Source organism: Oncorhynchus masou, chromosome 8 (genome assembly GCF_036934945.1).
Source record: "Oncorhynchus masou masou isolate Uvic2021 chromosome 8, UVic_Omas_1.1, whole genome shotgun sequence".
Classification (NCBI taxonomy): Eukaryota; Metazoa; Chordata; class Actinopteri; order Salmoniformes; family Salmonidae; genus Oncorhynchus; species Oncorhynchus masou.
Genome location: NC_088219.1, coordinates 38,854,609 through 38,880,861, shown reverse-complemented (window position 1 = coordinate 38,880,861; position 26,253 = coordinate 38,854,609). Strand labels below are relative to the sequence as shown.

The following is a 26,253-nucleotide window of genomic DNA, read 5'->3' as shown; positions in this document are numbered from 1 at the left end:
AGTGAACACAGCAATCAGAGGGGTATCGTACGAAGCAAGCTAGATCTACTCGGGGTTTTCTAAAGCTAACCAGCTTCAGATTCCAGCTCAGGCTTCCTTCGTACTACGACGGTTGATATTGCTAATCCACCTGCCGCTAACTCTACCAGGCTTGTAAATGCACGTGCATGTCACGTGGCTAGTCGAAAGCCACGGCATTTTCATCGAGACAATGGTGAAACATCAATCCATGGGCGATGAAGCGCCACATTTTAATTTGTGCCCAAACATTTTAGCTTTTTCAAATGAAATGAGGCTATGGTGTGAAATAGGCTTTTACAAGTGCTGTCTTTATTTTATCGTTAATGCTGCCTTTGCACAAGCACATCTCAATCCTTTAGATTTTTTTAATTAAATCATACAAGTGTTACATTGCGTGAAGTTTAAGATGCATTCTGTTACTATTTACCAAAAAAAACATTTGATTGTTTAAATCTGTAGTTCTCAAATGAAGGGGATGAAGGAAATATTTGCAAGAGGCAGGGAATAGTCAAACTTGTGGTTCAGTCATTTAATTCAAGGTAAGTGGAGTTGGTCAATACCTGATTGAAGTTGACATTTCAAATGGTTAAGGATTAAGGTAAGGATGTCCAAAGGATTCTGGATAACACTGACCAAGTGGAGCAGGTTAGTTATGAAATTTACCTGGCTAAAAGGTGAGTCACTTTCGTATTTCCTGCTATCCCGAATTGTTGAAAATGACCTAGCTAACGCCTCAAACAAGCTTCATAGACGACCCCTCTGGCTGGTTCCACAACACGGAACTTGGAGAAATCTCACAACCTTTAGCTAATTCTACATTAGCTGTAACCTAGGAAACAAATAGCCCGTAAGGTAGCCTGAGGAAATAAAATGAACAAAAATATATATACAACATGGAAAGTGTTGGTCCCATGTTTCATGAGTTGAAATAAGATGTATGCCTGATGAAGACCTAGGGGTGGAAACATTATCACCATTTTCTTTTCCATTAAATAAAAGATCCCAGAATTGTGCCATATGCACAAAAAGCTTATTTCTCTCAAATGGTATGCACAAATAACATCTGTTTACATCCAGTAGTGAGCATCTCCTTGCCAAGATAATCCATCCACCTGACAGGTGGCATATGAAGCTGAAACAGCATAATCATTACACAGGTGCACCTTGTGCTGGGTACAGAAGGCCACTAAAATCTGCAGTTGCCAATTGTATGCTTGCCAACTTGTGACATGCTGACTGCAGGAATGTCCACCAGAGCTATTGCCTAAGAATTGAATGTTCATTTTGTCATTTTAGAGAATTTGGTTGTTGAAATTGTTGCGTTTATATTTTTGTTGAGTATAAATTAAGAAAACCACATATGGACATTTTAGCAATTGAGATGAAAGTCACCAGAACACTTTATTAAAGTTTCATAATGTCACGATGTCTAAACAGAAGAATGTCCACTATACACACAATCTTATTTTCATAGCAGGAAAACATTTAAAACAAAACAGATTGATTTTCAAAAAAATATTATTTTTGGGCTAAAATTCTATTAATTGGAATAAGTACTTTATTGGTCTCCACAAATAAGTCCATATAAATAAATATCACACTGCGACACATACACTAACCATCACAGAAACACATTGATACAGGACGCCAATAAGACAGAACCCAGAGACATTGCACTGCATCAGACCAAAACAACCTCTGCCTGTTTCGATTAATCAATTGAGTCAATATGCTTTATATTTGACTAGACAAATGTATAGCCTACCTATGAATCTTATACCCATCTGATTCAATTTCTGGAGAAAATAGACTTATGAATAGAGCATTCAAGTGAGCTGGCAGAGAAAGGAGTTTGCTCCACGGGTGTAGCAATGAAGCACGTAAACTGATGGCAGTGCAATGGAGGGTGTCACTGCTTCCTTAGTTTAAGAGATGGGGGGGGGTCTAACCAGCAAAACGGTAATTGGCATGGATCTCTGGCTTGATGTCACACACCATCTTCAGCAGATTGCCCAGCACCCCTTCGCGGTTCCGCTGGTAGCTAGTCTGGATGCTGCCCATCTTGCCCACTGTCTCTTTGTCCACCTCCACAGCAGAGTTGCCATGAGATCCAAGAGCCTAATGGAGGAATGAGAGTGATTATGGCCACCTTACAAGACAAACCACTTCAAACATACAGTGAGTATAAAGTAGGGCTGTGGCGGTCATGAAAGTTAACAGGTAACTCAGGCAAATGACTGCCAGTATAAATCACCCCCCTTTTGACCTCCTCCTTTTCCACAGCAACCAGTGATCCGGGTCAACAGCATCAATGTAACAGTATAACTTTAGACCGTCCACTCGCCCATACCCGGGCGCGAACCAGGGACCCTCTGCACACATCAACAACAGTCACCCCTCGAAGCATCGTTACCCATCGCTCCACAAAAGCCGCGGCCCTTGCAGAGCAAGGGGAACGACTACTTCAAGGTCTCAGAGCAAGTGACATCACCGATTGAAACGCTATTTAGCGCGAACGCCGCTAACTAGCTAGCCATTTCACATCCGTTACACATGTGCTCTGATCCTGGCTCTTCCCACAGAGAATTGCATGGCTGCTATGCTTGTGTAGCAAGCAAGTCAGGAGATTTCTAATCAATGGAAAATGAGAACGAAAGTACCTGTCAAGACAGGTATTATGTAATCGCATGGGATGATAAATAACTTGCAAGAAGTTTGTCTATTAGCAAAAGTTAATTGGTGGCTTTCCCTCTTCCTCCGTGCAGGCTCCGGTGATCTGAACCTCCTGCATCATACACATTCAAACCTCTTCCCCAGCTCCCTAGTAGCCACAGCTGCTCACTCTGTGCCTCCTCTTTCTCCATAACTCTGTTAATAAAGTAGCAAAAACAATTAGCTTATCTGCTACTTCCCCTCACTCTGATCGCTACCAACTACAGTTCCTTGACTAGGAAAGCATATGCCTCGTTTCTCCTTTGCCAATTCAAACAGTCTCCCCAGTGACTCACCGCAGCCTCCTTGGTCTTGAACTCCTTCTCCCTCTGCATACGGTACTGCTCAATCTCTGCCTGGGCTTCCTCCTTGGCCTGCTTCAGCCGACGGTTCTTACCTGATCAAAACACAAACAAATCTGCACTTAGTCTTAGTAAGTCAAATGCATTGGAGCAGACACTGAATTGCCAGTCCCATTAAGTCAACCATAACTATGCAGTTGGTTGTGTGCTTCCTGGCAACAGGGGAAGTGGGAAATGAGACCTAAACTGTGGTCGAATACCCATACTACAAGTTAATGTTAGTATACTGTAAACAAACTGTCCTTTCAGTTGAGCATACAAACGCGTCGCCTGTCTACCGGAAGTTGATGCTGTTGCTATGCAATATCTTGCTAGCATAAATGACTAGCTAGACATTTTACAACTTTGCGTGTGTCAGAGTGCGCTCTGGGTGTTTATAAATTCAGAGCATTGTCAGATTGGCCGTTTGCAAATGTAAGGCGTTTCACTCTCGGAGCGCACACTGGATGCTCTGGCTGAGGAGTAGGGTTGAGTCGAGCGTTCTGTCCTAACAGAACTACGTCCAGACACAAATGAGAGAACACCTGACTATTTTACTTGCCCTTGCTAAACTAAGGACATGAATTATCATGTCAAACGTTGGGTAGTTAGATTGCATATAGTTCATATACTGGCAAGTTTGTATTAGTAGCCAACTAACGTTAGGTAGCGAGCCACATACTGCTGTAATGATACGCTGTGTGGTTCGTACGGATAGCGTAGCTAACAAATTGTCAGCCAACACAATGTGTAAGGTAACTTATTAGAAAAGGTCATTACATTGCGCAACATTTGTCATAATTAGTTAAAGCAATGAATTGGTATCCGCTCTCGGACATCGGCTGCATATTTTCCGCCATTTTTTTCAAATCTGAAAATAATGCGACGCCATGCCCATTTTCTGCATTAAGGACCCTAAAAGCACAGAGTGTCCACTGCTTGTACACTTCGTATTTTGGCGAATGTAGTACAACATCCGGGAACTTTTGGCATATTTTTCTTATTAACAACAAATCAATACAAAAAGTACATGGAAAACATAATATACAAAGGACATTTAGACTAGGGGGTACAGTATCACATTACACAAGGACCATACACACATAGAATTGATTTTTGCAAGGTAATAAAATGTGTTCGGTTTGTACATTTACATTTATGAATATGACATTTGTCCTAAAGAATAGTGAAATTACATCAAATTGTTTCAACTTAATTTCTATTATAAGTCTCTTTTAAATCCAAGCAGCACATCTCTCCATAATAACGCAACATCTTCAGAAATGTGTTAAATCTACTGGATGTCTAGCCACAGATTCCTTACAATGTACAAAAATAAAGATACCGTTTCTGGATGGTAATTACACAAAGGTATAATTTGAGTTCATGTTCTTTTTACTACTTCATATAGTGGTTGGCAGGATAATATTTATGAATAACTTTAAAAAGAAACTTCCTTAAATTTTGTTAAGTAGGTATGTGTGTGGCAATATCCAATTCCCCCCAACAGATATCAAAAACACCATTCCAATAAGGCATGACATAAGGTATAAATACAACATCCTGCTGAAATGAGGCTAGTATAGCTCTGTTGATTGGACTAAAATAAAAATCTGATGAGTCAACAGGGTTAATGTTCTACGGGTCAGCTCTTGACACGTTCCTGAACAATAAAGCAACACCTGAGGGAATGGCATCCAAATCAATTGCAAGATCTTTGGGATCTGGTAAAATAAGAAATCCTTATAATTAAGTAAAATACACCAATATTCTAAAAACAACGTATTTAAACATGTCCAGCGTATTCCATATAAACTCAGCAAAAAAATAAACGTCCCCTCACTGTCAACTGCGTTTATTTTCAACAAACTTAACATGTGTAAATATTTGTATGAACATAAACAAGTTCCACAGACATGTGACTAACATAAATGGAATAATGTGTCCCTGAACAAAAGGGGGGGGGATCAAAATCAAAAGTCAGTATCGAATGTGGCCACCAGCTATTACGTACTGCAGTGCATCTCCTCATGCACTGCACCAGATTTGCAAGTTCTTGCTGTGAGATGTTACCCCACTCTTCCACCAAGGCACCTGCAAGTTCCCAGAGATTTCTGGGGTGGGGGGGGGGGCCTAGCCCTCACCCTCCAATCTAACAGGTCCCAGACGTGCTCAATGGGATTGAGATCCGGGCTCTTCGCTGGCCATGGCAGGACACTGACATTCCTGTCTTGCAGGAAATCACGCACAGAACGAGGCTGGCTGGTGGCATTGTCATGCTGGAGGGTCATGTTAGGATGAGCCTGCAGGTACGGTACCAGATGAGGGAGGAGGGCGTCTTCCCTGTAACACACAGCATTGAGATTTCCTGCAATGGCAACAAGCTCAGTGCGATGATGCTGTGACATACCACCCCAGACCATGATGGACCCTCCATCTCCAAATTGATCCCACTCCAGAGTACAGGCCTCATTCCTTCGACGATAAACGCATCTCTGACCATCACTCCTGGTGAGACAAAATCGCGACTCGTCAGTGAAGATAAATTTTTGCTAGTCCTGCGACGGTGGGTTTGTGCCCATAGGCAACAATGTTGCCGGTGAGGGTCTGCATTTACAACAGGCCTACAAGCCCTCAATCCAGCCTCTCTCAGCCTATTGTGGACAGTCTGAGCACTGATGGAAGGATTGTGCGTCCCTGGTGTAACTCGGGCAGTTGTTGCCTTCCTGTACCTGTCCCACGGGTGTGATGTTCGGATGTACCGATTGTGTGCAGGGGTTGTTACGTGGTCTGCCACTGCGAGAACGATCAGCTGTCCGTCCTGTCTCCCTGTAGTGCCGTCTTAGGTGTCTCACAGTATGGACATTGCAATTTATTGCCCTGGCCACATCTGCAGTCCTCATGCCTCCTTGCAGCATGCCTAATACCCTGACTATACTGCTTGCTGGCGCGAGCGTTGCAAAATAGATTTAAAAATTATGTTATTCAATTATTGCACGCGTCTGCATTGCCAAGGGCTAAAATAGAAGTCCTCTCTATTTCTGACGCAGATCGCACTGCAAGTCCTGCCTCTCCCATCTCCTCATTGGTTTATAGAAGCAGGCACCCATGTACCATCTGTTCATTGGTTATAACCACGTGGGTGATTGAAAGACGAACTGTTTCCCCGGTTGTCGTGGTAATACTATGAAAGTTTAGATGCCAATCACCATATAAGTTCAAGGATGAAAAAGCCTGGGAGGAGAGACGACTAGAAACAATTCAGTTGACTGTTTGTGGATTAATTGTCAGAGTAGAGGACCTTGTTATTTTACCTGAAATGCACAACCTAATGTTTATATACCAGGACGAATTAACTAGCACCAACACGCTAGCTAAATAGGACAAATTAGCTAGCAAGTGCAAGCTAACTAGCTAAATTGCCATAAATATTTAATGCTTTTCAACCTGTCCCCAAATTACTGTCATTGGTTCAGAGTTTGTTTTAATATTTTAACCTGCGTGTCGTGATCGCGTTTGGTGTAGGGGGACAAAATACATTTATGCAAGCACGCGCAGCCAGTTTGGGTTCCGTGTAAGGCACGTTCACGCAGATGAGCAGGGACCCTGGGCTTCTTTTTAAAAAGGCCTCTTCAGTGTCCTAAGTTCTCATAACTGTGACCTTAATTGCCCACCGTCTGTAAGCTGTTTGTGTCTTAACAACCGTTCCACAGGTGCATGTTCATTAACTGTTTATGCTTCATTGAACAAGCATGGGAAACAGTGTTTAAAAGCCTTTACAATGAAGATCTGTGGAGTTATTTGGAATTTTACTAATTATCTGTCTGTCCTGAAAAAGGGACATTTCTCTTTATAATATCTGTGTGGAGAAAATTATGCTTATAAATTAAGGACCATAACAAGAACACCTGCTGATGAAAAGCAGAGTTTCCCTGGAACTTTGTCAATATTAAAATTGCAAACCAACATGAAGGCCACCAAAAGTAAAGACAGAGGGAATAAAGTCCCAGAAAGTTGAAAAGCATCTGGTCTCGCTCTTTGCTTATGTTTACCTTCAAGGTATAAAGACTAACATGACGCTCTCTAGAGATATCTTTAAAAGGAAGAGCCCTAATAACCAAGGCTGAAGTTAGGTCCCTCTGTAGCCATTGATTTAGCTTCTGTTTTTTTATTTGAAGTTTAAAATTTAGTAAGCCTCTAGACTTCTGATCCTTAGTAGTGGGTTATGCCTAAATATACACTACTCAAAAAAATAAAGGGAACACTAAAATAAAACATCCTAGATCTGAATGAATGAAATATTCTTATTAAATACTTTTTTCTTTACATAGTTGAATGTGTTGACAACAAAATCACACAAAAATTATCAATGGAAATCAAATTTATCAACCCATGGAGGTCTGGATTTGGAGTCAAACCCAAAATTAAAGTGGATAACCACACTACAGGCTGATCCAACTTTGATGCAATGTCCTTAAAACAAGTCAGAATGAGGCTCAGTAGTGTGTGTGGCCTACACGTGCCTGTATGACCTCCCTACAACGCCTGGGCATGCTCCTGATGAGGTGGCGGATGGTCTCACGAGGGATCTCCTCCCATACCTTGACTAAAGCATCCGCCAACTCCTGGACAGTCTGTGGTGGTGGATGGAGCGAGACATGTCCCAGATGTGCTCAATTGGATTCAGGTCTGGGGAACGGGCGGGCCAGTCCATAGCATCAATGCCTTCCTCTTGCAGGAACTGCTGACACACTCCAGCCACCTGAGGTCTTGCATTAGGAGGAACCCAGGGCCAACCGCACCAGCATATGGTCTCACAAGGGGTCTGAGGAGCTCATCTCGGTACCTAACGGCAGTCAGGCTACCTCTGGCGAGCACACGGAGGGCTGTGCGGCCCCCCAAAGAAATGCCCCCCCACACCATGACTGACCCACCGCCAAACCGGTCATGCTGGAGGATGTTGCAGGCAGCAGAATGTTCTCCACAGCGTCTCCAGACTGTCACATGCGCTCAGTGTGAACCTGCTTTCATCTGTGAAGAGCACAGGGTGCCAGTGGTGAATTTGCCAATCTTGGTGTTCTCAGGCAAATGCCAAAACGTCCTGCACGGTGTTGGGCTGTAAGCACAACCCCCACCTGTGGACGTCGGGCCCTCATACCACCCTCGTGGAGTCTGTTTCTGACCGTTTGAGCAGACACATGCACATTTGTGGCCTGCTGGAGGTAATTTTGCAGGGCTCTGGCAGTGCTCCTCCTGCTCCTCCTTGCACAAAGTCAGAGCTAGCGGTCCTGCTGCTGGGTTGTTGCCCTCCTATGGCCTCCTCCACGTCTCCTGATTGCGCTTCCATGCTCTGGACACCTCACTGACAGACACAGGAAACCTTCTTGCCACAGCTCGCATTGATGTGCCATCCTGGATGAGCTGCACTACCTGAGCCACTTGTGTGGGTTGTAGACTCCGTCTCATGCTACCACTAGAGTGAAAGCACCGCCAGCATTCAAAAGTGACCAAAACATCAGCCAGGAAGCATAGGAACTGAGAAGTGGTCTGTCGTCACCACCTGCAGAACCATTCCTTTATTGGGGGTGTCTTGCCAATTGCCTATAATTTCCACCTGTTGTCTATTCCATTTGCACAACAGCATGTGAAATTTGTCAATCAGTGTTGCTTCCTAAGTGGACAGTTTGATTTCACAGAAGTGTGATTGACTTAGTTACATTGTGTTGTTTAAGTGTTCCCTTTATTTTTTTGAACAGTGTATGTTCTTCTTTCACTAGAATAACATAAGATGAGGGTGTCACAATCCTTGACAGCCATGAGTTCACATTTATTCATGTTAAGATCTTTGTTAACATCTAATCCTTTTCCAAAGCATCTGGTCTATCACATTGATCGATACGGTAATCTGACTAGAGTCTCAGAAAAAATACGAGTAACATCGTCAGCCAACTGGCTTATAATAATTTCTTTACCAGCTATGGAAATACCTTGTACAGGCTTATTACTAAGCATTTGTAAGAAGTTGGGTGATTCATAAAAATAGATGCGGTGAGAGAACAACCTTGCTTAATTCCTCTATTAAAAACTTCTCGGTGAGGTGCCATATTTCAGTTTGATAGAGCGTTTACCATTCGTATAGACTATAGAGTCTTAGCCTTAAAATCCCCAAAGCCACATTTCTCAAGGGAGTGGAAGAGAAACTAAATGCTCCACTGTCAAATGCTTTATAAAAACATGAAGCTATGCTCAGTTATTAATAACCTCTTGAATCTAGGGGGCACCATTTTCATTTTTGGAAAAATAACATTCCCAAAGTAAACTGGCTATTTTGTCAGGACAAGATGCTAGAATATGCATATAATTGACAGCTTAGGATAGAAAACACTAAAGTTTCCAAAACTGTAAAAATATTGTCTGTGAGTATAACAGAACTGATATTGCAGGTGAAAGCCTGAGAAAAATCCAATCAGGAAGTGACTCTTACTTAGAACCCTCTGTGTTCCTATGCGTCCCTAGAGCAGTGAATGAGAGATCAACCAGATTCCTTTTTCTATGGCTTCCCGAATGTGTCTAGTGTTACAATACATAGTTTCAGGCATTTATTTTGAAAAATTTGCCTGAACGTCAACATTGCGTCAGTGGTCAGCTGGAGTCTGAGTGTTTTGTGCGTAAGGGACAAATGCGGCCATTGTTTCTCTCTTTCCTACTAAGAAGCCATCTGTCCCGGTTGATATATTATCGAATAGATATTTGAAAAACACCTTGAGGATTGATTATAAACAACGTTTGCCATGTTTCATTCGATATTATGAAGCTAATTTGGAATATTTTTTGGCGTTGTCGTGACCGCTATTTCCGGTCGCTTTCTCAGCCAAATGTGAAGAACTAACGGAGCTATTTTTGGCTACAAAAATAATCTTTTTGGAAAAAAGGAACATTTGCTATCTAACTGGGAGTCTTGAGTGAAAACATCCGAAGCTAATCAAAGGTAAACGATTTAATTTGATTGCTTTTCTGATTTGTGACCAGGTTGCCTGCTGCTTGCTAGGCATAATGCTATGCTAGGCTATCGATAAACTTACACAAATGCTTGTCTTGCTTTGGCTGTAAAGCATATTTTCAAAATCTGAGATGACAGGGTGATTAACAAAAGGCTAAGCTGTGTTTCAATATATTTCGCTTGTGATTTCATGAATATTTTCTAGTAATATTTATGTCCGTTGCGTTATGCTAAGTAGTGTCAGTTGATGATTAGTAGTTACAAGAGGTTGTTTAAGGCTAGAGTAGTCAATTATGTGTAATACTAGTCTGATATTCCTGTGTGGCTCAGTCGGTAGAGCATGGCGCTTGCAACGCCAAGCGTCGTGGGTTCGATTCCCGCTGGGGCCACCCATATGTAAAAGTAGTGGCCCCAGCCGACTTGTAAGTCGCTTTGGACAAAAGCGTCTGCTAAGTGGGATATATATATATATATATATATATATATATATATATATATAGTTAGAAATATGTCTGTTCCTCATGAAGCCAGATTGTGTTTCAATGATTGCATCCAGTAGTTCTTGAAGTATTTTTGCAAGTAGTAAATGTAATATTTTAATAATAACTAAAGACCAATTGGACGCCAGCTATCGATGAGCAGCAGTTATTTTTTAGGCTTAGGTACCGGTGTTATTAACCCCTGATTCATTGTAGGAGGGAGAACATTGTTTTAACACTCTAAAAATACTTCAAGTAGGAAGGGAGCTACTTGTTCAGAAAATAAGTTGTACAATTCTGCCGTAATTCCATCAATATCTGGGGATTTACTGTTCTTTAGATGTTTGATAGCCTCGATAATCTCTTCAACTATGATGGGTTAATCTCACAGTTAAGATTCTGAATCACTGAGAGTGAACATTATTCAAGGAGACAAAAAACATCTGGAGTCCTGACAGTACATAGAGCTATACACTTTTCAGTAAAAATTGCTACAGCAGTTAACGATTAATTTTTGGTCATCTGTAATAAAATGCTTAAATTATGGATAGTGTTATTTGTAGAGTGACATTTCTCATGTCTAAAGAAATAGGATGAATTCTTTCTCCCTCAAGCCATTTTTCCCTAGATCTAATAAAAGGCTTCTTCTGCTTTTAATATATAAATAAAATCCAGTTTATTTTGTAACTCAGTTCCATGTCCTCTTCCCGACAGGCTGGCTGGGGACCTCTGAGAAAAGGGAAGTTAAATGATCACCTTTTCCTTCTCAGATCTTCTGGTATTAGAAAACATGGTAGTAATCTTGCTAAGGTATTTGATCATTTCAAATTTAAAGAGCTCCCAGTTCGTGCAAGATCTCGCCACAAGCTCTCTCCCAAAAGTGTGAGAGCAGATCTTTAACCTCAAACTTAACTATATCATTATTTAATAAGGAGCTATTTAGCTTCCAGTAGGATGCTCTACCAAGTGTAGTATCAGTGGTAAATATTTTGACATCAATATAAAATGTCCCTATGGTCTGAGTAGTACAAATATGTGTATCAAAACACACCATCAATCCATTTTGACAGAAGACAAATCTATTCTGGACTGTGTGAAACCTGTTTTGTTACTCCAAGTGAATGATCTGTCTGCCGGAAACCTCTCTCCATATATCAGTGAGATTAAACCTTCTCATAAAAAGTATTAAACCCAAATTCTGATTGTTTGGCCTACCTGGGGGCCATCTATCAGTTGAATTATCTATAGTAATATTAAAGTCCTCTCAACAATAACAAATTGGGAAATTTAGATAAACCAATTCAGTCTGTTTCTCTAAAGATTCAAGAAACTCATCATTCTCATGTTTGGTGTTGTACCCGTAGAAGTTGACAGTAATGAGCATAATGTCATTGTAACTGATCACAAGACAAATAGTGACCAAAGGGGTCACAGTCCAAGTGTAGAATATTACCAAAGGTATATTTCATTGTAATGATCCCAGTGGAGCGTTCAGAGCCACGAGAAAGCCAAATATCGTTACCCTAATGTGACTTCCAGAAGTTGACATCAGCCGAAATTGAGTGAGACTCTTGGGGGAAAATAAATCTGTTCAACAGAAAATTGTTCAAAACCAAACAAAGTGTTTTCTGCAGTAAGAGAGAATAAAAACCCTCTTTAGTGTAATCACAGACAATTCTGATAAATAAAAATGTACACCGTACAAAAGTTTGGGGACATTTAGAAAAGTATTTTTTGGAAAAGCAAATTTGTCCATTAAAATAACACCAAATTGATCAGAAATACAGTGTAGACGTTAATGTAGTAAATTACTATTGTAGCTGAAAACGGTTGTTCTGATTAAAGGAGACAATTACAACTGGCCTTCTTTAGATTAGTTGAGGAACTGGAGCATCAGCATTTGTGGGTTCGATTACAGGCTCAAAATGGCCAGAAACAAAGAACTTGCTTCTGAAACTTGTCAGTCTATTCTTGTTCTGAGAAATTATGGCTATTCCATGCGAGAAATTGCCAAGAAACGGATGATCTCGTACAACGCTGTGTACTTCTCCCTTCACAGAACAGTGCAGACAGGCTCTAACCAGAATGGAAAGAGTGGGAGGCCCCGGTGCACAACTGAGCAAGAGGACAAGTACATTAGTGTCTAGTTTGACAAACAGACACCTTACAAGTCCTCAACCTGCAGCTTCATTACATAGTACCTGCAAAACACAAGTCTCAATGTCAACAGTAAAGAGGCGACTCCAGGATGCTGGCCTTCTGGGGACCCATACCAAATCTTTTCAGTCTCCTGAGGGGGAAAAGGTTTTGTCATGCCCTCTTCACGACGGTCTTGGTTTGTTTGGACCATTATAGTTATTTGGTGATGTGGACACCAAGGAACTTGAAGCTCTCGACCCGCTCCACTACAGCCCTGTCGATGTTCATGATTAACTTGCACATCTATCACTCCGGTGTTTAATTGCTAAATTGTAATTATTTCACCACTATGGCCTATTTATTGCCTTACCTCCCTAATCTTACCTCATTTGCACACACAGTTTATAGACTTTTCTATTGTGTTATTGACTGTATGTTTGTTTATTCCATGTGTAACTCGGTGTTGTTTGTGTTGCACTGTCTTGCTTTATCTTGGCCAGGTCGCAGTTGTAAATGAGAACTTGTTCTCAACTGGCCTACCCGGTTAAATAAACGTGAGAAAAAAAAATGGGGGCCTGTTCACCCCGCCTTTTCCTGTAGTCCACGATCCGCTATACCAAAATGCAATGACGCTGTCGGTGTGATCGAAGCGTTAGGTCTGACAGGCCTCTTGCCGGGTTCTTGAGAACTAGGCCAAAGTCAGTGTGGTAAGTGTGAGATCAGATGATATCTACGAATCTGTGTTTTTCCCAAGATAATTTAATAAGGGGACAGTATAGGTGAGTTACCCTACACACCGATTGCTGTCGCTTAATTGCCACCACTATGGAACATTTCACATCTTACTAGCTCAGTTGTGTATGAAATGGAACAGCCAGCCAATGCCAATTGTAAAAAAATAAATAATTAAAAACACAGCACTAGGCCCATTTGGTTGGCATCCATCATGTGCACGACACCCTTGAGTATAGACATTTACTAGAATTACAGTAGCTAACAGTTACTGCAGGTGGCAATAATTAGCTAAAAAACAAACCAGAGACCTTGACAATTAGCCAGTTCGTAATTTTTTTTTTACCTGCTGGTAGCCAAGCTAGCCATGTTGCTAGCTAGTTAGCTTGGATTGAATAAGGCTTTGTATGCCTTGCCATCTCCACATTCTGCCGTTACCCAATCAATTAATTTATTCCTATCTGGGGTATATTCGAGTAGCTATCAATTGATCAAATGTTTGTTGTGCCATTAGCTAGCTAACGTTACCTTCCAGCAAAATGTTAGCCAATCAAGCTAAAGTCAGTTACCTGCTATCTAGCTAGTTTAGCTTACATAAACCGTTGAATATCAGATTTTAACTTACGTTTACGGGCTTCTGCTACCTTTTCTGCAGCTCGTTTTTCAGCTTGCAGTAGCTGCTGGATACCTTGGGACTGGCTGGCCATTATGCGGTTAGGAGAGAGAGGTCTAGATGGAAAAGAAGATGGGCTCCAGCTGCTGGTCTGTGTTTACAGAGGTCGGTGAATTTACTGCAGTCAGCTGACAACGCGTCATACCTTTGTCATGCTCAAACCACGTGACTGGGAGTGTGGTCGATTTGCCTCGCGGCGTATCCGAGATGCACCCCGCAGCAGCCTGTGACGAAATCTAGCCTTGTCACTAAAACCAATACTATAACCATATACTGACCGTGGTTAAACCCTACCACATACATGTGAACACTATCTTTTCTTTCCTAGATTCCTTTCGATCTTTCCTTTCTTCACATAGCTTCCTTTCAGCGATCCCTTTCCTTTCCTAGCTTCCTTTCCTCCCTTCCTTTGTCCTGGCTGTGGTTAATCCCTACAACATACATGTGAACTCTTTTACTTTTACTAGATTCCTTTCCTAGCTCCCTTTCTTTTCCTTCTTTCTATCTTCATTTCTTAACTTCCTTTCCTTCTTACTTTCCTCTCTACTACCTGTGGTTTATCCTAGGAAAGGAGGAAAAGAAAGGGCACAAGGAAAGGAGGAAAAGGAGCAAGTAAAGGGAGCTAGGAAAGGAGATAAAAGAAGATAGGGAAGGAGGCGTGAAAGGGAGGTAGGGAAGGAAAGGAAATTGAGGTCGGGTAGGAAAGGAAGCTATGAAAGGAGGATAGGAAAGGGAGACATGAAAGGAGTAAAATGAAGGCATCTATGAAAGGAGGAAAGAAATCTAGGAAAGGAGAAAAGGAATCAAGGAAAGAAAAGGAAGAGTTCAAATGTATGTGGTAGGATGTATGTGGTCTTTACCATGGCCAGTAAAGAGGGATGTAAAGGATGAAGGAAAGAAAGTTAGAGTAAAGGAAGCTAGGAAAGGAGGAAAAGAAGGAGTGAGTAAAGGAATCTAGGAAAGTGGCTGCAGCTGGATACTGTAGACAACCCTTCAGTGGGTGCAGGTGCCATATTACATCAGTTTGGGGCAGAAAAATTTAGCCTGAGTAACACACATTGTTCCAACAATATTTCCCTTGACTTTCTTTAGCATAAAATGTTTGTTTATGTTCACATTTTCTTCAGGGAGGGTGAAGAACTCTAAGCCTGAAGCAGGCCAAGTGATGCTGAAATGTTGGTGGTTCACCCAATACATTTCTGGGAGCATAGTGTGTGACTTTATTTTTATTGCCTACAGTTTACTTCAGTTAGTCAGCTCATGACTTTTACAAGCCTGAAAAAACAGACCGATGGTGATCAAGCCTGGAAGGGATATAGTCCCATTGGTAGAGATAGGATTAATTTAATTATTTCATATTTGACATCATTTCAATTTCTTTGATTAATAACAACAATTTTAGCTGTGTAATGGAACTAACGGAATAGTCCCAAAAGTGCAAACTCCAATGTTTATCAAGCACACTTAAAATACTTTAAAGTATAGACATATTATCTGACCTAGAGTGCCTTCGTAAAGTATTCAGACCCCTTGCCCTTTTCCACATTTTGTTAGGTTACAGCCTTATTCTAATATTGATTAAATCATTTTTTTCTCCCCATCAATCTACACACAATACCCCATAATGACAAAGCAAAAACAGGTTTAGAAATGTTTGCTAATTTATAAAAAATAAAAAACAGATATCACATTTACATAAGTATTCAGACCCTTTACTCAGTACTTTGTTGAAGCACCTTTGGCAGCAATTACAGCCTCGAGTCTTCTTAGGTATGATGCTACAAGCTTAGTACACCTGTATTTGGGGAGTTTCTCCCATTCTTCTCTGCAGATCCTCACAAGCTCTGGGGAGCGTTACTACACAGCTATTATCAGGTCTCTCCAGAGATGTTTGATCGGGTTCAAATCTGGGATCTGGCTGGGCCACTCAAGGACATTCAGCGACTTGTCCCGAAGCTACTCCTACATCGTCTTGGCTGTGTGGTTAGGATCATTGTCCTGTTGGAAGGTGAGCGCTCTGGAGCAGGTTTTCAAGGATCTCTCTGCACTTTGCTCTGTTCATCTTTGCCTCGATCCTGACAGGTCTCCTAGTCCCTGCCGCTGAAAAACATCCCCACAGCATGATGGTGCCACCACCATGCTTCACTGTAGGGATGGTGCCAGGTTTCCTCCAGACATGACGCTTGGCATTCAGGCCAAAGTGTTGAATCTTGGTTTCATCAGACTAGAAAATCTTGTTTCTCATGTTCTGAGAGTCTTTAGGTGCCTTTTGGAAAACTCCAAGCGGGCTGTCATGTGCCTTTTACTGATGAGTGGCTTCCTTCTGACCACTCTATCATAAAGGCCTAATTGTTGGAGTGCTGCAGAGATGGTTGTCCTTCTGGAAGGTTCTCCCATCTCCACAGAAGTACTCTGGAGCTCTGTCAGAGTGACCATCAGGTCCTTGGTTACCTCCCTGACAGTTTGGCCTGGCGGGCAGCTCTAGGAAGAGTCTTGGTGGTTCCAAACTTCTTCCATTTAAGAATGATGGAGGCCAGTGTGTTCTTGGGGACCTTTAATGCTGCAGAAATGTTTTGGTACCCTTCCCCAGATCTGTGCCTCGACACAATCCTGTCTCGGAGCTCTACGGACAATTCCTTTAGTCATGGCTTGGTTTTTGCTCTTACATGCATTGTCAACTGTGGGATCTTATATAGGACAGGCATGTGCTTTTCCAAATTATGTCCAATCAATTGAATTTACCAAAGGTGGACTCGAATCAAGTTGTAGAAACAGCTCAAGGATGATCAATGGCTCAATTTCGAGTCTCATAGCAAAGGGTCTGAATACTTATGTAAATAAGGGTTCTGTTTTTTTTTTTTAATTATACATTTGCAAACATTTCTAAAAACCTGGTTTTGCTTCGTCATTATAGCATATTATGTGTAGATTGATGAGGAAAACAATTCATTTTAGAATGTTGTACATACAAATGTGGAAAAAGGAGTCCGAATGCACTGTACATGGGCAGAGAATCACGGGACAGTCATCTTTCCACGGAAATGTCCTTCCTAAATAGGCCTATGATTAGGCTATAGTTTACTACATTGCCTAGAAATAGGCCTAAATATTGGCCACCCATATTTCTGTCTGAAAATCTTCCACTCCTAAAAGGTAGGTTATAAAAATAGCTCAAGAGGAAGTGCAAGTCTCTCCAACTCTGCTCTATTCAAACTACATCTAGCATATTGGCTGATTTTGCCCAGTAATACAATGTAAGGGCCATGTGAGAATCTCTGCTAATCAAACCTATTTAAGTTATTTTTGCACATTTGATATTGCTTATAGGGCACAACATTGCTGGGACCATGGCTGGCAAGTGAGCTGTGTCAAATACGCCTAAAATAACATTGCTGGACAACAGTTGGGACCAGTTCTTGCAGAAGCGAGTGAGAGTTGGACAGAAAGCTAGCGGGTGCGGGCATTACTGTGCAGCATGACAGTGAAGCCTGTAATGTTAGAGCTGTTTATTACTGTGTCACTGTGAAAAGTAGGGAATTAGCTAGGGAAACTGACAGATCAGTAACATTACATTGGCATGCTGAGTAACACAACTCACACTGCACTGAAAAAACATCAGAATATCAAATCTTCAATCGTTTGGCTGATGGTTTCATCGTTTGATTCAAGTCTAGTTTGATTGAAGCAAAAATAATAGCAAATGTAAGCCAACTTTTGGCCAGCTCTTCCTCTAACAGTACATCAACTGGCGATAGCTTGCCATGTTTATTTACTTCTGAAACGTGACAACAAAAAGCTACAAAACGTCCATACAAACAACGGCTGTTAGACAGCAATAATCACCATCTGACAGATAAGAGGCTAGAGCTGACCTGGCCGTGGTAGCTTCTCACTAGCGTAGCTTATTCCTACACCTTAGTCAGGAGTGGAAGAAACATTAGCTAAAGTTACATGTCAGTTACAATACTAGCTCGGCACTGAAAACACTAGTTTAGTTCTTTTCTTCTGTTAAGTTAAACAGCAGTTACCTTGCCAGCTACAGTGCCTTGCGAAAGTATTCGGTCCCCTTGAACTTTGAGACATTTTGCCACATTTCAGGCTTCAAACATAAAGATATAAAACTGTATTTTTTGTGAAGAATCAACAACAAGTGGGACACAATCATGAAGTGGAACGACATTTATTGGATATTTCAAACTTTTTTAACAAATCAAAAACTGAAAAATTGGGCGTGCAAAATTATTCAGCCCCTTTAAGTTAATACTTTGTAGCGCCACCTTTTGCTGCGATTACAGCTGTAAGTCACTTGGGGTATGTCTCTATCAGTTTTGCACATCAAGAGACTGAATTTTTTCCCCATTCCTCCTTGCAAAACAGCTCGAGCTCAGTGAGGTTGGATGGAGAGCATTTGTGAACAGCAGTTTTCAGTTCTTTCCACAGATTCTCGATTGGATTCAGGTCTGGACTTTGACTTGGCCATTCTAACACCTGGATATGTTTATTTTTGAACCATTCCATTGTAGATTTTGCTTTATGTTTTGGATCATTGTCTTGTTGGGAGACAAATCTCCGTCCCAGTCTCAGGTCTTTTGCAGACTCCATCAGGTTTTCTTCCAGAATGGTCCTGTATTTGGCTCCATCCATCTTCCCATCAATTTTAACCATCTTCCCTGTCTCTGCTGAAGAAAAGCAGGCCCAAACCATGATGCTGCCACCACCATGTTTGACAGTGGGTATGGTGTGTTCAGGGTGATGAGCTGTGTTGCTTTTATGCCAAACATAACGTTTTGCATTGTTGCCAAAAAGTTCAATTTTGGTTTCATCTGACCAGAGCACCTTCTTCCACATGTTTGGTGTGTCTCCCAGGTGGCAAACTTTAAACAACACTTTTTATGGATATCTTTAAGAAATGGCTTTCTTCTTGCCACTCTTCCATAAAGGCCAGATTTGTGCAATATTCGACTGATTGTTGTCCTATGGACAGAGTCTCCCACCTCAGCTGTAGATCTCTGCAGTTCATCCAGAGTGATCATGGGCCTCTTGGCTGCATCTCTGATCAGTCTTCTCCTTGTATGAGCTGAAAGTTTAGAGGGACGGCCAGGTCTTGGTAGATTTGCAGTGGTCTGATACTCCTTCCATTTCAATATTATTGCTTGCACAGTGCTCCTTGGGATATTTAAAGCTTGGGAAATCTTTTTGTATCCAAATCCGGCTTTAAACTTCTTCACAACAGTATCTCGGACCTGCCTGGTGTGTTCCTTGTTCTTCATGATGCTCTCTGCGCTTTTAACGGACTTCTGAGACTATCACAGAGCAGGTGCATTTATACGGAGAGTTGATTACACACAGGTGGATTGTATTTATCATCATTAGTCATTTAGGTCAACATTGGATCATTCAGAGATCCTCACTGAACTTCTGGAGAGAGTTTGCTGCACTGAAAGTAAAGGGGCTGAATAATTTTGCACGCCCAATTTTTCAGTTTTTGATTTGTTAAAAAAGTTTGAAATATCCAGTAAATGTCTTTCCACTTCATGATTGTGTCCCACTTGATGTTGATTCTTCACAAAAAATACAGTTTTATATCTTTATGTTTGAAGCCTGAAATGTGGCAAAAGGTTGCAAAGTTCAAGGGGACCGAATACTTTTGCAAGGCACTGTACATCAGTCAACTACAGAGTAGCATGTTTCTGTTCTTTTTACATCTCGTGAAAGAGTGCAGTGCTCTCCCGTTCTGGTCCAGCCAGCCTTCCAGAAGCTTTGCCTTCAGGTGTCCGTGTGGTCCTAAATCCAGTCTGTTAAACACTCCGAACAGTCTACCCGACCGCTCGGTGGTCGTACGCACGGTCCCAAAGCACACCGCAGCCTTGTTTTGGATCACATTCCAGTGATAGAACTGGGGGAGACATTAAAATGCAATTTCAGAACGTGTGTGTGTGGGGCATGTCCCCAGTGAGTTGCCACCCTGGCTGTAAAAACCATGAGCTCACACACACGCACACACTGTCACGCCCTGGTTGAAATATATTGTGTTTGTCTGCATTTATTTGGTCAGACCAGGGTGTGACATGGGTTTTTTGTGGTGTGTTTTGTCTTGGGGGTGTCTAGCATAGTCTATGGCTGCCTGAGGCGGTTCTCAATCAGAGGCAGGTGATTATCGTTGTCTCTGATTGGGAACCATATTTAGGCAGCCATATTCTTTGAGTGTTTCGTGGGTGATTGTTCCTGTCTCTGTGTTCACCAGATAGGCTGTATAGGTTTTCACGTTCGTTCTTTGTTTTGTTCGTTATTTCATGTCAAGTTCATTTTTATTAAAGAACATGAATAACCACCACGCTGCATTTTGGTCCGCTTCTCCTTTGACAGACGAGAACCATTACAGAATCACCCACCACAACTGGACCAAGTGGCGTGGTAACAGGCAACAGCAACAGCAGGAGCAACAAAGAGAGGAATGGACATGGGAGGAACAATTGGAAAGAGAAGGACCCTGGGCTCAGCCTGGAGAATATCGCCGCCCCAAAGAAGAACTGGAGGCGGAGAAAGCGGCGACGCGCCGGTATGAGGAGGCAGCACGGCGACGCGGATGGAAGCCCGACAGTCAGCCCCAAAAATTTCTTGTGGGGGGGCTCAGGGAGAGTGTGGCAGAGTCAGGAGTCAGACCTGAGCCAACTCTCCCTGTTTATCGTGAGGAGCCAAGGAGGAGACCAGAACCAGAGCCGGTTGGAGGTGAGCGAAGCAGAGACTGTGAAGGAGTTAATGGGGAAATTGGACGAGAGAGAAATGAGGGAGTTGCTGTGTTGGTGCTTTTTGCATGGAATTCGCCCGACGGAGCGTGTCGGGGATTTGATGGCACCTGGGTCAGCGCTCCATACTCGTCCTGAGGTGCGTGTTAGTCGGCTGGTGAAGTTGGTGCCAGCCTCACGCACCAGGCCTCCTGTGCACATCCCTAGCCTTGCACGTCCTGTGCCAGCACTGCTCTTAAGATCTCCAGTACGCCTTCACGGTCTAGCCCATCCTGTGCCACCTCCACACACCAGCCCTCCGGTGGCAGCTCCCCGCACCAGGCTTCCTGTGCGTGTCCTCGGCCCAGTACCACCAGTGCCAGCACCACGCATCAGGCCTACAGTGCGCCTCGCCTCTCCAGCGCTGCCGGAGTTTCCCGCCTGTTCAGCGCTGTCCGAGCCTTCCTCCTCTCCTGCGCTGCCGGAGTCTTCCGCCTGTTCAGCGCTCCCGGAGCCTTCCTTCTCTCCTGCGCTGCCGGAGTCTCCCGCCTGTTCAGCGCTGCCAGAGCCTTCCTCCTCAACAGCGCTGCTGGAGTCTCCTGCCTGTTCAGCGCAGCCAGAGCTGCCAGCCTGCATGGAGCAGCCAGAGCTGCCAGCCTGCATGGAGCAGCCAGAGCTGCCAGCCTGCATGGAGCAGCCAGAGCTGTCAGTCTGCATGGAGCATCCAGAGCTGCCAGTCTACATGGAGCAGCCAGAGATGTCAGTCTGCAAGGCACTGCCAGTCTGCAAGGAGCAGCTGTCAGTCTGCAAGGAGCCGCCAGAGCTGTCAGTCTGCATGGAGCAGCCAGATCCGTCAGTCTGCCAGATCCGCCAGTCAGCCAGACTCTTCCAGATCTGCCAGTCAGCCAGACTCTTCCAGATCTGCCAGTCAGCCAGACTCTTCCAGATCCGCCAGTCAGCCAGACTCTTCCAGATCCGCCAGACTCTTCCAGATCTGCCAGTCAGCCAGACTCTTCCAGATCCGCCAGTCAGCCAGACTCTTCCAGATCCGCCAGTCAGCCAGACTCTTCCAGATCCGCCAGTCAGCCAGGATCTGCCAGAACCGCCAGCCAGCCAGGATCTTCCGGATCCAACTACCTGCCTGAGCTTCCTCTCAGTGCCGGGCTTCCTCTCAGTGCCGAGCTTCCCCTCAGTCCCGAGCTACCCCTCAGTCCCGAGCTACCCCTCAGTCCCGAGCTACCCTCTCAGTCCCGAGCTGCCCCTCAGTCCAGTGGGGTTCTGGGTGAGGACTACTAGGCCATGGTCAGCGGCGAGGGTGGTTCTCAATCAGCGGTTCTCAATCAGAGGCAGGTGATTATCGTTGTCTCTGATTGGGAACCATATTTAGGCAGCCATATTCTTTGAGTGTTTCGTGGGTGATTGTTCCTGTCTCTGTGTTCACCAGATAGGCTGTATAGGTTTTCACGTTCGTTCTTTGTTTTGTTCGTTATTTCATGTCTAGTTCATTTTATTAAAGAACATGAATAACCACCACACTGCATTTTGGTCCGCTTCTCCTTCGACAGACGAGAACCGTTACACACACACGTCACCTGATGTGCGTTTACCACCACCATTTATTTGCACCTAGTTGTCTGTGGTGTAATTGCCTGAATATTACCAGGCTATAAGATACACCGAAATTGGCTCCAACAATAGACATTTACTTTATTTATTGGAAAATGACAAGGTTTCATGTTTGTAATCAAATAAATTACAAAGTAGCTCGCTAGTGGCCTATTGATTGTTGGAATGCTTGGCCTTACGGCTTGTGTTGGAATCCATTTCACTGTCAACTGGTTTTCTACTCAAATGTATTTAGTCACAAAAACAAACACTAATACAATATGTTTCCAATCAAAACCTTGACTGTTTGGCATTCTGCACAATTAGTGAAATCCTGAGTTTTGAGAACCTGAGAGAAGAGGGAAAACAATGATTCAAAGCACACCAGACTGGAGAAATGTCAAACTTTTCTTTCTAAACAGGACTAAATAAGTGCCAAAATTTCACAGTACAGTTAAGTCAATCTCAACAGCCTTAGTGTGAACACTTTTATTTACACGATTTTCCAAACATTTTACATTCAGTGCAAATGTATCTTCATTCGTAGGAGCGGGACATCTTATTGGGACAGTTTGCAAGATTCCAGGACTAAATTGTATGTAGAACATGCTTTTAGTCCAGAAGTCAGCTCAATCTGAGTCTGTGAAACCAGCCTTTAAAGTGTCTTTCTAGCCAGGTATTTCTCCACGTGGCTTTATACATTAGTCTAGAAATAATTTATTGGACTTCTTCACAAAGGGGTGAACGTAATTTAAAATCACTTGACCAAATCAAGGATCAGTTGGAATGAAAGCCAGCATACAGACCACACCATCATCCTCTAAGGATTTAAACCAATCTCTCCATTGGACAGAAAGGTTGATTGGCATTTAGCTCCTCCTCTGATTGCAATATCACAATGTTTGAACTTAAAGGGGGTATGAAATGAATTAGTCATCGTATTAACCCCTTAGTTTCATATAAATAGGTAGTCTATCTGAAATTAAAGACAAGTCTTCGCTATGTGGAGACCATCATTGTTTTGGCTGAAGTACCCAGCGGGCGACAAAGCATCAGTCTGCTGTAAAATGGAGAAACTGTCTAAACAGAGGGCAGAGTGTCTGGGGTTTTTCCACTCCTCCCTTGATTGATTAATTAAGGTCACTAATTAGTAAAGAACTCCTCACCTGGTCCTCTGGGTCTTATTTGAAAGGAAAAACCTGCAGACACTAGGCCCTCCATGGAATGAGTTTGCTCCCCATGCCTTGCTTAAAAAGGACCTCCTTACTTCCTCCCTTCCTACTAGTAACTGCCCGGACATTATCCTGATTGGATAAGTAAGGGTCAAGTTTAAGTTTCCCGCTCAGTCATATCAGGGATCGTCAGGAGAGAAAGGGACGATAATCAGGTATTGGAACTAGGCCCTTGGCACGTCTCTAGTGATTTCATATGGGTGTACTGTCCCCTACCCAAAACGTATTGTATCATCTCCCCCAGTCTAAGGCATAGAGTCAATTCAGTCACAAAAAGTATTTGCAAACATTTTTACAGCTGGCTATGAAGCAGAAATGGTTGTTGACATTATATACAGTTATAATCCAGATATCTAAAATCCCAAATCAAAATTGTGTTATAGTATAACAATGAAACCCAAGTACAACCCCAAAATAAAGAAATGTGAAGATTTAATACATGTTCAACATTTGAAAATAAAATAACTTTTAGCCTCGTCCCTCCATCAGCACCAGCAAAGTAGTGTTTTCACCAGAGAGACAGAAGAAAATGTCATAGGGGTCATAGTTCAATGACAGCCCTCTGGAATTTTGTCGTTTTTTTGTTTCTTACAAACAAGACGATCATTCTGGAAAAAAGGCGATCTGATTTAGTTGTACTAAGAAAATTAGCAGCATGAGAATAAGCTGTAACACCACTGATTATTATAAAAAGCTAAATCAACAGAAAATAGGAACAAACTCCATCTCTTAAAAAAGGACTACAAAAAGCAGGACTAAAATAGAGTAATGTTTTGTCTTCCAGTCTTAAACTGCTTTCTTATAAATTTCTTATAACACATACGTACATTTATATATTAATATATCTCACAATTGACATTTTCTTTCTGCATTAGCTAATGAAACTAGCATGGGAGCTAGCATAAGAACTAGCATGAGAATTAGCAAAGGACCTAGCATAAGACCTGGCAAAGGAAACTAGCATGAGAGCTAGTATAGGAAGCTAGCATGAGGTATAGAATGGGAAACTAGCATTGAAGCTAGCATGAGGCCTTATATTGAAGCGAGCTGAAGACCTAGCAAGAGAGCTCGCATGGAAGCTAGTCTGAAAAGGCCTAGCTGTACCCTAGCACTTAGCATGATGGCTAGCTAGAGTTGGGTTGAAATGGTACACAATGTTCGGAACAGTCTGTTGTGTGGACAGGGGTGCTGTGATTCCTGTGAGACTCAGAAGAGGATAGGTTTCCCGGCTGTCTTCTCCTGGACATAGCTGGTGAAGCGTTTGAGGAACTTGGGGTACTCCCTCTTGGCCACAGCCCTCAGAACTGAGGCAGGAGCCCAGCCTCCTGGGTTCACTGTGACAGACAGGAAGAGAAAATGCACGTCACACAGGATATCACAGAGAACAGTTCAATTCACAACACCTTCATATTTAATTAGAGCTGTCAAACGATAAAGAATCGAGTTAATCACATGGTTTTCTGTGGTTAACTACTTGCCGCAGTACAAATATCTCCTATAGTCACCCCTGGTGGAGTGGGTGTGTACACCGCCACCGCGGGGAGGCAGGAATAGCTAGTAGTAGGCTAGCTTGCCTCTGCACTTGTTGGCTTGCCTAACATTCACTAACCCTATAACATTAACCCGGACCCTAACCTTATTATTCCGAAAAGGAATAAAGGAAGTCACTCAAATCCTAATTGAAGAATACGTAGTTACTGGCAATGTACTACATGGCCATTGTAATACTGCTTATTTTGTCCGTTCTAGCATGGCCATCTCTAGTGCCTATTAGAGCGGTGAAGAGATGAGCTCACCATTGGCGACGTAGGTGATTTTACAGGTAAGGTTGTCTCTGCTGATCTCTCGGTCGCCCTCTGGTGGGCTAACCAGGGTCTGGCATATCATGGCAATGTTGATTTTGGCACGAACACACCTGTTGGTGGGCTGCAGGGCGACAATGACATGGAGGAAGATCGATTACAAGCATAGGGGATTCTTACCAAGTTGAATATTTTAATTAACCATCATTTTGTTAGCATTATTTGGGTTGTCTCACCGAGACACAAATATTTATTGCCAGAGAGACCTGGTCAAAGACAGACCTGAATAAGTGTTTAACTAATCAATACAACACCCCAAAAATCTTGGAGCTCATAAGTGGTAGGATGGGGTCAAATGACCTGGGCGTTGTCGTGGTCCACAGAGAAGTTGCAGACCAGCCAGGTGTCTGGGTCGTTCTCGTTGTTAGCCAGGATCTTCCTCATAGCAGACAAGTACAGCACGTCTCTCTGGGATGCTGGCCACACCCTCTGCAATACAGTTCACATGTATGCTGCTTTACGTCACAAGTCTTCAGGTTTTGGCTTTGTCTCCTTCCTTTAAAAACCCAATCTTTTCTCAGAGCCCATAGATCGTGTGTGTGTTTTACACGTTCCCTCTTACCTTGTGTGTCTGATAGACGATGACAGCGTTGTCCGATAACATCTCCACAACGTTGAAGTTCTCAATGGTGGCTGAATGAATGAAAAGAGAGACGGACAGAGAAACAGATTAGAACATGTCCACTAAAAATAAGGAACATAGCAAGAAATGACAGAATTTAATATTTACAA

The 26,253-nt window shown here is 42.8% G+C and overlaps 2 protein-coding genes across 3 annotated transcripts in view; both read right to left on the bottom strand.

Annotated features, from left to right (window-relative positions):
* Positions 1-1,397: 1,397 nt before the first annotated feature.
* atp6v1g1 (ATPase H+ transporting V1 subunit G1) lies at positions 1,398-14,221 on the bottom strand. The gene is made up of 3 exons (XM_064972405.1): positions 14,050-14,221; positions 3,030-3,130; positions 1,398-2,139 (listed from the first exon to the last, which is right to left on the bottom strand). The coding sequence occupies exons 1-3, from the start codon at positions 14,129-14,131 to the stop codon at positions 1,966-1,968; spliced, it is 357 nt and encodes a 118-aa protein (XP_064828477.1). The 5' UTR covers positions 14,132-14,221; the 3' UTR covers positions 1,398-1,965.
* An 8,680-nt stretch (positions 14,222-22,901) lies between these two features.
* Positions 22,902-26,253, bottom strand: part of LOC135544643 (ceramide transfer protein-like) — a 36,712-nt gene continuing 33,360 nt past the window's right edge. For both annotated transcript variants that reach the window (XM_064972403.1, XM_064972404.1), the window contains 4 exons: positions 26,084-26,154; positions 25,822-25,950; positions 25,456-25,585; positions 22,902-24,993 (listed from right to left, as the gene is read on the bottom strand). In XM_064972403.1, the coding sequence (XP_064828475.1) occupies positions 24,866-24,993; positions 25,456-25,585; positions 25,822-25,950; positions 26,084-26,154 (458 nt within the window). In that variant the 3' untranslated portion in view covers positions 22,902-24,865. The remainder of the gene's footprint in view (positions 24,994-25,455; positions 25,586-25,821; positions 25,951-26,083; positions 26,155-26,253) is intronic.